Below are 10,890 nucleotides of genomic sequence, written 5' to 3' on the forward strand. Positions count from 1 at the left end.
TGGGAGTTCAGCTTTCTCCTGGGTACCAGTAACCAGCTCTCCTTGCAGTCCCAAGTACCATAAAGGTAAACGGAGACACCAATTGCATGTAAGCCTCTATGTCCAGGGTAAGACAGCTCCTGTGCAGGAGGGGGTTGGGTGATAGTTTTAATGGTGGGTAGCTCTGCTCTGTGTACATGCCTCTACAGGAGTCCAGTTCCTTATCCTGAGTATGCACCATGGACAAAGGGTGAGGAAGGACCTGGTTAAAAGAAGGAGATTGAATGTATGTCGCCTAGGTCATGGGCCTGGGCTTTAACCACAAGAGCATCTTTTCTCTTTTCCCTATTTAGCGCCACTTGTCCATGGTGCTCCCACACCCATTCCTACCTTGCTGAAGGCCATGGTCATTTTACCTACCTATTAGACACAGCATCCCTAGTACAAGTGAGAACCAAACCAAGCCCAAACCCCTCACCACATTCCCTCTGTGAGTTGCAGAAAGAGCCCAAGAGTCCCTACTCACAGCCCTGCACAGCCCAGTGGCAAGCACAGCCTCCCAGCAGCTTCCTTGACACCAACTCTGTGTGATCCTTCTTTTGCCTTTAGATGTGACTTTATGAAAAGTGAAAGCAGGGGTTGTTAGATGTACAGCAGAAAGGGTTTGACTGCAGGGGCCTTGGGTTCTGCAAGAGATTGCTGCTTATTGACCACAGGCACACCTCTGTGCACTCAAGTGGAAGAGACCATGCAGCTTCCTCTGGTTTATTTCTGGGCTCTGTCTGTGGATGGCTTCAGCATGTAGTCTTTGTACATGGTGTGGGTTGTGCCTGCAAGAGAGGAAGTGGTATCAGTGCAGGCCTCCAGAGGTGTGGGCAGGAATCAGCTACATCACTTGCACTGCTGTAGCATCATCCTTGTAACTGGGTTGCTTCCCCCACTGCTTCAAAGCAGAAGCAGACAGCACTGGAGTACAGAGCTGCTGCTGTTCAGTCATGCACTGTGGGGCACAAGGCAGGAGTCACTGGCTGAGGTTCTGGTCTGTGCAGAAGATCAAAGTGGATGCTGTCAATCAGGAGGTCTGATTCTCAGTTAAAATGTCTTGATGAAAGTGATACCCACTGGCCCAGTGACAAAGGGTGGTTGCTAAAGCAGGAACAGGGCTGGAGAGCAAGGATCCTGCACCCATCTACATCACAAAAGTGTGGGGAGAGCTTTCATGAGGGGCTGGACCTGGTGGAATTTGCTAACGGCATGTTCCACAGAGCATTTCTGCTGCTCTTGGAGTCCAGAAGTTTTACATACACCTCTTGCTTTGAGTGGTGTTTATCTTTGTAGTTCTCATGTATTTGGCCCCCAGCCCAGCCAGCCTGTCCATGCAGCATTCTCAGAGTGCAAGTGTCTGCTTAGTCTCAAATACTTGTCTAAGTCTCAAGAGGGGAAGAGAGAGGATGTTAGGCTTTTCTGCCCAGTCTGGATGAAAGGAGATGCTGTTCTCAGCCCCGTGAAAGTAACATGAAAGTTCCATGATTTACGTGTGCTTCTTTAAATTCAGCAGCAGCCTAGAGGTAGTGAAGAAAATGATCCCCTCCTATCCCTGGGTAGATCAGGAGCACTCTGGCCCTATTCTACAGTGCAAAAAAAGTATTGTCTTCTATTTAGAGCCAAATTCAAGTAGTACCAGGTGACTACATAGTGTTTAAGGACACACACGCACACACCCCCAACTCCCTGGTTTCCCACCACCCATTCAAAGGTTTTGCTCAGACATCACTCACCCAGGGTGATGGCCCCAACCGCACAGGCCTGGGCAGCCATCTGAGTGTGGATCAGGTGCAAAGACATCTTCATCTTCCCCCTACCCTTCAGGAGGTAGACTCCATAAGCTACCACCATGACAAAGCTTCCTAGACCTGTTAAAGAACACAGAGCACCTAGATTAACCAAGACATCTGCTGAGGCAGGCAGGAAGATTGGGTCTTGATGGGATGAAGGCTGTCCTAGCATTTGGGTTACATGCCTCTACTGTGCTCCCTATGGCAGCCTCTGTCCTTAGTGTGACCAAACTTGTGGGAGCTGGCCAGCACATGGACCTGATAGGAGTTGGATGGTGCTCTGGAGCTAACCTTTTCCCTTCCCCAGTCCCTGAGGTTGTACCCATTGCAGCTCCTTTGAGTGCTCTGTGCTGAGCTGCTGTAGGAAGTGCCTCGCTGGGCTGGGGAGGGGAGGAAGGTCTCTAAATGCATGTTGTCACTTGAAGCTCAAGGGAATGTATATAGGGAAAAGCACAGTGCAGGGCAGGTGCTGTGAAAGTGACCTCCTGGCATGTAGCTCTTCCAGTCCTGCCTCCACTTCTGTCTTCACTGGGCTTTGACCCAGCTGGGAGCACCCACCCACACCTGGGGCAGGTGGAGCAGCTCCTGGGGGGTCCCCTTGCTCACTTCTCTGCTCCTACTCACCAACAAGCATGAAGGGGGAGTTGTGCACCTTCTGCAGGAGCTTGGTGTAGGCTGTGTCTTCGTGCTCAGGGACCCACTGGCTTTTGCTTGTTGACATCCTTTCCCTGCACACAGATGGTGACAGCCAAGACCCCATGAACCCAACAATACCTGCCAGCCCTCTACCCTACGTACATCCTAGCTGGAGAGTTGCACACCACATGCCCCCAGCATGCCCTCGGTGCCTATGCCTTGTCTTCAAGTGACAGCTCCTGCACCTTTGTGCCTTCAGCATGTGCAGCACCAGCTGCAAGGCTCAAAGTCCTCTACAACATAAACCAGCCAAACCCTTGCCTGCCCCTTCTCTCCCTAGTGTAGATGTGGGAAAACCAGACCATCAGGAGTGCTGACTTCTGCAGAAAAAGGCTGCCCAGCCCAGCTCTGCTCTGCTACTGCTTGTGAATTCCCAGGTCCCTGTGCCAACTGCTGGGCTATTCTTCCTATTAACTATGAAGGGAGAGGAGGGCAGGTTCCCAGATGTCCCACTCCTTTCTCTTCTGTGCCCCACTCCCAGTTGTACCCTCATCTTGGGGCTGCATCAGGTTTTTGAGATGCCAGCTAGGCTCCAGCCTCTCTGACTTGCCTGCACCTAGTCATTGTGCTCTCACCCATTCTGCTAGCCAAACCTCAGCTGGCCTGAGCTGCTGCATCTTTGGTGCAAGTATGTGGGCATTGGCACTAGCTATTCTACGGCTAGAATATATCAAGGGGCCTGTATGATGCCAAAGTTCATGATCCCCAAATTTCATGACCATCTCCAGAAGTCCCTTCCAGCCCTACTTTCCTATGATTTCTTGAAGGGAAATAGCTGATATAAAACTCCATCAAGGTGCCTGAGGTGAAGAAGAAGGTAAGGTGTTACTGATTTGCTACAGTCTGGGGCTACACCATAGCCATAAGCAAAGCAACTGGGGGAAATGACACTGTGAGGGTCCACATTTGTCCTCTGTGCCACTGGGGTAAAATGGTCTTAAGGCTCAAGTAGGGAGTGGGAGTCAGGACTCCTGGTTCTAGTCCCACCAATAGTACAACCTCTGAGGCCTGGATATTGAACCCAGACAAAGTAGTATAAGGAGGGCTGGGAGAGCAGGGCATGGGCCCAAGATACCAATTTCGATGGAAGAGTGCCAAAATGGTGTCCTCCTGGGGAGCACGCACAATGGCAGCCATGGCTGGCATCAGATAAGGCCCTCCGGAGTTTGGCCCTCCTTCCCTTCCACCTCCCCCTCACTCCCATCTTCCAGCTCTCTGGCCCTTGGCACAACCCCTGTGTCTCACCCACACACACACATCTCTATCGAGGGTACACAAATCACTAGCTAAACCTCTGCCCAGGAGTCCTGCCTTCCCATCACTGCCTCTGCTCCCCAGAAAATGCTGCCTTTGTCTGGGTGGAACAAGCTGGCCTTGACTGCAAGAGGATGTCCATTGCTAATGCCCTGCAGCCATGATGAGCCATGGGGGCAATGCTTGCCATGTGACCAGGGCAAGGATTCCAGGAGGCTGTTACCTCCAAACCCATTTCCTTCCAAACTTCTCTGGTGACAAACCCACAGGCTATACCCAGGCAAACCTGTGCTCTCTAATGCTTGCAAGGCCTTGAGCTGAGACCCTGATCCTACATCTAGGTGACTTGTGAACTGGATTGCAAGAGTGCCCTGAAGTGCACTAGGCAGTAGCAGGGCTCTGCCCTGGTGGGGAGCAGCCCACACCCACCCTGCCCTCCAGAGCTGTCCAGTGCCATGTGCCAGCTGACACTGGGCTGCTAGTACTCACCTCCTTGCAGCATTCCTGGGTTAGGTCCGCAGCTGCCAGTGCAGGATCTCCACTCCATCTGGCCTTATAGGCGTGTTTGTGTGGAGTCTGCTGGGACATTTCCCATCCCATCACTTTGAGGTTACAGCAAAGTCACCAGCTTGGTTCTCTATGCATTTGATGTTAAAGGGAGGGGAGTGGGGAAAGGGAGTGGAGATGGGGCTGGCAAATTGGCATCCCTTACAGGGGCTTTAACTCTTTGTCTGCCAAACCCCAGCACCTCTTTCCAGGGTAGAGGATTTGCTGGGTACTGAGACTTCTGTGGATCCCACTTTTAGGCAGCTTGGGAACCAGGAGCTGGGTTTTCCACCTACCAAGTGCCTAAATGTCCCCTCCCACACCAGGTGCTCAGGGTTGCACTGCCTGTTGTGGGTCCAGTTCTTAGAGCGTGTTATTGGTGACTGTTAAAGCTTTGAGTGACACAGGGCAGGGGGAGCAGCAAGGAATGGAAATGATGGGTCACTCAGTAGGCTGGGTACAACCAAGCAATCAGTCTTTATATGTGGCTAAATGCAAAAATATAGATGTAGGAACAAAAGACGCAAGCTGTGTTAGCAGGATGAGAAAGAGTCAGGGTGGATAGTAGTTGGATGTGAGCTCCCAGGGTAATGCTGAGCTCACACAGGCTAAAGTGATCCATGAGGTGAAGGGGGGAGCTCATGCAGGAGTAAGGATGTAGTAGTATTGTTGTCCTCGGCATGGCAATGACTGCCACTGGAAGACTGTTCCCAGTGCTGGTGTCTGCAATACAAGGATGCTGTTAATATATTGGGAAAAGCTCAGAGAAGAGCCCTGGGAATAGTCAGAGGACTCCTTACAGCACGGGACACTGGGAGGTCAGTTGTTTTGGTTAACAAATATAAGGGTAAGAAGGTGAGTAGATCATAGCCTACGAGGGGTTTGATCCAAGAAAAAAGACATAGAGGTACAAAATAATAGACATTGCTACACCTAATTTTTAGGTACCTGGCTCCCAGCAGATTCCTGGCCCCTTTATTAGGCACTAATGTGCCCTTTACAAGGCATGGGAAGACCTGGCCACACCAGACCTGGATCTATCACTGCCTCAACAGAGAGCGCTAGGGCCAGGTCTGGCCAATAGGAACCCCACTGACAAAGGGTGTCTGAAATCCAGCCTCTAACACAGGGTATGGGAGGCACCTCAGACCTTTCTCTCAAAGAAATGGTTAATTCTCTCACTATTAAACTTTGCCCTTTATGTCTGGATTTGCCCAACGTGCAGCCCTCGACTCTTGTTTTGCCTTTGGTGGAGGGAGAGGCTCAAGCTGTGAGGGCAGTCCGTGGAGCAGGAGCTTCAATAAGCCCACATCCTCTGTGGGCCGAGCACCGCGGTAGGGGATAACACACTGTGGTCAGTGGGTTTAACTGACCGCCTCATGGTCTTTCCTCACACTCCCCTCAGGCGATGATGATGTTGACTGTAGAAAAGCTCTGCTGGGCATCCAGGCTCTGTCCTGCCAGCCCATTTTGAATGAGTGTGTGAAGGGAGGAAGTTCCTACAGCTTTCCACAAAGGACTCCAGCCTGACTGCCCCCACTCACCTTCCATATACCTCACTGTAGTGACCTAGTCCTGCCTCCCCCCTTCAGCACATGCCAGAGTACTCACAGCCAGGAATCCCATCTAGCATCCTGTAGCTCACATGCCTTGTCCCTCATAGGGACAGGCTGGATGTGAGGCACTTCCAGTGACTTCCCTGCTTCTGCTGTGCCCAAAGCAACAGTACACCCAAGTTCTGCGTTGGGGCAAAGGGAGAGGTTGAAAGCAATGTCTGGTGAGGAGACTGATTGCAACACACTAGTGTGACCCCATGTACTAGCTCAGCAGCAGAGCGCTTGCCTGGGACATTAGGGAGCTGGGTTTTCCTTCATCAGCTGCAATGACTTCATAAATAGGCCATGAAGTGTGAGCAGGGTGAGGGCAGCCCCTGGCTGTCTCCCAGAAAGATACCCTGTGAAAGAAGCAGTTCTATAAACAGACAGGGCTGAATGAACCATTAGCACGTATTCCCCAGAGGACAACACGTCCACACCCCAGCTAACATTCAAAATAGGTTCCTTTCTCCTGGGGCATGTGACTGTGTTGGGAAGCCCAGCTAAGATAACCAAATTGTAGCAATGGGAAGAAGCCAAGCAGAGGTCCTGCTTCACCAGGAGCTGGGACTTCCACCTCGCGTGTTCATCCAGAGGAGTCAGAGCATGGCACAGAAGAGGTTGGTGTCATTCCTCCCAATTTATAGAAAGGTAAACTGAGGCATAGAGCAGTTTGCTCAAGGCCATGCAGTACAGCCAGATGTCAATTCCAGCTTAGAGTAACCTGCAGGCCACAGGCAACTGGTAGGGGAGGCATGTGGGCAGGGGGAGCACATGCCCCCCCCCCAACAAGGCTGTCCCCACTACCGACGCAGCCAGCAGCACCTGCAGGTGCTCGCCAGCTCTGTCCCCACTGCCGATGCCACCGCTGGCTTCTGTGGGTGCTCCCCCAGACTCAGGAGGCACCAGTTGCCCATGCTGCAGGCCTCAGCCTTGTTCTAGATTCTCGCCTAGTGCCAGACACAAATGTCCCAGCCACACAGTCCCCAGCCCATTGGCATCAGTAGAAGGAGCAGAGTCACTGGCAAGCACCAGTGTGGCTGGGAGGGGGATGTGGCCCAGTAACTTCTGAATGAGCAGCATAAGGCCAGGAGCCTGACTGAGCCAATGGCGAGATGGGAGAGAACAGATGGAGAGCATGACACAGCCCAGTCCTCCCCACCACCCCCACCCGCCATTGTGATGTTCCCACCAGATGGGAGGAGGGAGCTGTTTTAGTCTCAGGCAGGATGTTTACTGGGGGCCTGGGGTCAGAAGTCCTGGCCAAAGCCAGCGACATTCCACTGTCCCAGCTCGCAGGGGAGCACGGCTGGAAAACGCTGACCTCTCATTAGTGCAGAGGGCTGGGAGCCGGGGCTGTCGGACCCTGGGAATTCCCAGGGGCAAGAGGGAAAGAGATAAACAGTAATTTCCCAAGCAGGCTGCGTGCTCTCTCGCATGCTCCCCCACGCCCCAACAGGGTGAAGCAGCCAGGCTGGCTTGACCCTCCTGCTTCCTCTCGCTAGGAGTTCACAGCAGGCCAGCCACTTTGTTCTCAGCACCTGGGCTCTTTATGGCCTCTGCAAGAACTTCTGTTCTGGGTGAGGCTGAGGGCACAGGAACACCCCACCTAGAAACACCCTCCCCCCGCAGAGCATGCTTCCACAGTCATATTATTTTCCTCACATCAACCCCCGCAGCCACTTCCCTCCAGCAGAGGTGCTTGGTGCCCACCTGCCACCTGGATGTGGATGGTGGGATGCCAAGAGGGAGGGTGATGCCTTGCAAACAATTCCCTTCCGAACTGTAACACTGAAATAACAACCTTAGGGCAAGCCAGTTGGGGATAGTCCAGTGGGATGGCTTTTCCGTGGAAAGTCTGCCTCATCAAAGCCACAGCTTTTCCTGGGCGTAGACATATCTGTTTCAGTTTGGGTGGAATTTTTTATATGGAAGAGAAACATACAACCCCGTCTCACTCCCAATAGCCTGGACTTTGGAGCGTGCAGCTGGGTTTGGAGAAACTAGAGTTCAACTCCCTCCTGGTGGGAGTCAGGGAAAGCTAACTCACGTGGGGTTGGGGAGGGTATCTTCCTTCTGCTTTGTCATTTTAAAAGCTCTTGGCTTCATTCTGATACAGAACAGGAGAATATTTGCACTCTCAAAGGCTTTTGTATGCCAGGAAACTCTTTCTCACCCAGCTTTGAACTCACTGTGAGAGACTTCGCTCCTTAGGTACTTAGGTCCCAGCTGGTTTGCAGCTGGAAGGAGCTGTGCCCTGAAGTCAAGGACTTCCGTGTTGCTGACTGAGTTGCAGCTTTACGGCAGATGGTGAAGGTGATGAGCTCGTGGTCATTGTCACCCAGCTTCCCATTGATCACTAGGTCGCCAATTAGGTCATCCCCAGTAGCCAGTACCAGGTCGAGCAGCGCTTTGCCTCTCGTTGGCCCGTAGACATCTTGAGTCTGGTACAGGTCATCCACGCACGAGAGGAAGCTTTGTGACTGCACGGATTCTGCTGACTGATCCTCCCACGAGATGTCCAGGTAACTGAAGTGACCCAGGACAACCAAGGTCCTGGAGCATGCGGCCTCATCCAGTTCCCGGGCGAACTTCTGGTCAAGCTCAGGACTTTGGGTGGGAGGTCTGTAGTAGACTCTCACGGTTGTGTCCCCTGTGGCATGTTCCCCACGGATTTTAACCCAGAGGGTCTCCAGTCATCCACCCTGGTCACCTATATCAGCTTGCAGGAATGCGTAGCTTTCCTTAACATAGAGAGCTACACCCCCGCCCCTTTTATCTACACAATCCCTCCTGTACAGGGTATAGCCATCTATACCCATGGTCCAGTCATGGATGGAGTCCCCCCAGGTCTCCGTTATCCCAGTGACATCATAGTTATTTGCATTGAGCAGGAGGACGAGCTCCTCCTGCTTATTCCCCAAGCTCCTGGCATTTGTGTACAGGCAGGCGAGCGTCCCCTTGGGGGCTCTTGCCTTGCCCACAGATTGTACCAGGGCTGGGGCAGGGGTGGGCTTCCTTAAGTGCCCTGGTCTGCTGGCTTTGCAAGGGTTGCTCAGCAGGCCAGCAGTGGTGGTAGTCCCCCCGTCCCTCAACGGGCTTAGTTTAAAGCCCAGTGGAGCAGGTCAGCTAGTCTGGGTGAGAAAAGCCTCCTCCCCAGGGGAGAGAGGTGGAGGCCATCTCTTCCCAGCAGCTCGCTGCCTCTCTCGCCAAAGAGCAGGCTGTGGTTGTGGAAGCCAAAGCCTTCCCGATGACACCAGTGCCGCAGTCTCTGGTTAACTATGTGGATCCTCCTCTGCCTCCTCAGCCCACAGCCCGAGACTGGGAGGATCGACCAGAACACCACCTGTGTCCCCAGACTCTTTAGCCTGCACCCAAATCCCTGTAGCACCTCATGACCCGGCTGGGAGCGCTCCGAGCCGTGTCGTTGGTGTCCATGTGAATAAGGAGCATGGGATAGTGGTCTGTGGGCTGGAGGAGCTTAGGGATCCCCTCCGCAATGTCCCCGATGTGGGCCCCCGGGAAGCAGCAGACTTCCCGGGCTAAGGGGTCGGGGTGGCAGATTGCCCCCTTAGTCCCCCTCAGGATGGCGTCTCCCACAACAAACACCTTACGTTTTGTCGGGGGGGGGGGGGGGGAGCGGTAGCTGCAGTTGAGCCTGTGTTGCCTGTGGGCGCTGGCAACTTGGCAGGCTCTGCTGGAGCAGTAAGAGGTGCGTACCTATTGCTAAGCTCCGGCGGGGCAGGGGCCTCGGTGCGGCGGGCCTTAGGGCCCTTGACCACCTTGGTCCATGCCCCTGACTGGACAGAGCGGGAGGTCCCGGTGTCCTCCTTTGTCCTGGAGGGACACGGTGGTCTACCCTCCGGCTCCCAGGGGAGAAGGGCCTGGCAGCAGGAGTCGATCTCCTGCTCATAGTCCCTGATGGCACGCAGTCTCTGGACTGTGGCCTGGAGCTCCTCCAGCTGGCGCGCCAGAGACCCAAAAAGGAAGCAGACCCCACACGGGGAGGTGGCCATGCTCCCGGGCCCCAGCGCCTGAAAAAGGGACAGGCAGCTGCTGCAGCCGAGAGCCAGGGGCTCTGTCTGCGTGGAGCCCAGAGCCATGGGCTCCATCTGGGTAGCCATCTCTGAGGTGCTGGGGGGGCCCACAGACCCCGAGGGATCCACCTCCTTTAGCTCCTTCCCACCAATCCTGGAGAATCTCTCTTGACTCTCTGCAGTCAGTATCATTCTGGTCCCTCTAAAAAATGACCCAGGATATCCCCATCCTTTTATGTCTAGCTGACCCTCCTGAAGTCTCTCAGCAAGTGACTCATTGCCTGGGTACCAGTCCACTTGGGAAATGAGTGTTCTTGGTTTGGTCATGCAGGCCGTGCATTCCCTAGGGAGACCTATTTGTGTGCCAGTGGGAGCATCTACATGTGCATATTAATGCAAAGCAACAAACTCCAGCACATATGACACCAGAATTAATTGCTCCTGGGTACCATGCCTACATGTGTGCCTGGGACCACAGCATGTTGAGCTGAGTCAGAGCAGCCCTAGCTGGTAGAGGATCCAGGGGTTCAGCCTGCCAGCTGGGGGCTGCTCCGATCCAGCTCAATGTGCTGTGGAAAGACTGGCTGGGGCACAAGGGTGTTCCAATACGGGGCTAGACGACAGGCAGCCCACACACTGAAGCACCCTCATGCCCCAGCCAGTCCCATCAGCATCTATACATACATTGCAGTGCACTAAATAATGCCACCGCAGGATACTACTTGTGTTTACAAGTACTAACCTATAACAGCATTTATTAGTTTTCTGTGGCCTAATAGGTCTGCACATGTAGATGCTGAAATGTTTATTGCACAGCTAATTAGGCAACTCCTCAGTAAATGTGTTGTGTAGATGTACCCAGTGAGATTTCACAGCCTATTCCCTACACCCAGACTGCACAAGCCCAGCGGCAGCATGTTCCTTTCTCCCAGCAAATGTCTGTGTAAA

General features: G+C 53.5%; 1 protein-coding gene across 1 annotated transcript; it reads right to left on the reverse strand.

Moving 5' to 3' along the window:
* Positions 1-620: 620 nt before the first annotated feature.
* HIGD1B (HIG1 hypoxia inducible domain family member 1B) lies at positions 621-4,378 on the reverse strand. Its single transcript, XM_090041181.1, has 4 exons — positions 4,254-4,378; positions 2,439-2,542; positions 1,758-1,892; positions 621-809 (listed from the first exon to the last, which is right to left on the reverse strand). The coding sequence occupies exons 2-4, from the start codon at positions 2,533-2,535 to the stop codon at positions 745-747; spliced, it is 297 nt and encodes a 98-aa protein (XP_089897307.1). The 5' UTR covers positions 2,536-2,542; positions 4,254-4,378; the 3' UTR covers positions 621-744.
* Between the last annotated feature and the right edge of the window lie 6,512 nt (positions 4,379-10,890).

Source organism: Crocodylus siamensis, chromosome 4 (assembly GCF_052110815.1).
Source record: "Crocodylus siamensis isolate JL-2025a chromosome 4, ASM5211081v1, whole genome shotgun sequence".
Taxonomy (NCBI): Eukaryota; Metazoa; Chordata; order Crocodylia; family Crocodylidae; genus Crocodylus; species Crocodylus siamensis.

Bases quoted from the DNA above. Each gene is read 5' to 3' on its own strand.
- HIGD1B (XM_090041181.1), bottom strand. From the start codon at position 2,535: ATGTCAACAAGCAAAAGCCAGTGGGTCCCTGAGCACGAAGACACAGCC. The intron at 1,893-2,438 runs GTGAGTAGGAGC...GTTCTTTAACAG, and splicing joins CTCCCCCTTCATGCTTGTTG to GTCTAGGAAGCTTTGTCATG. The intron at 810-1,757 runs GTGAGTGATGTC...CCTCTCTTGCAG, and splicing joins GGTTGGGGCCATCACCCTGG to GCACAACCCACACCATGTAC.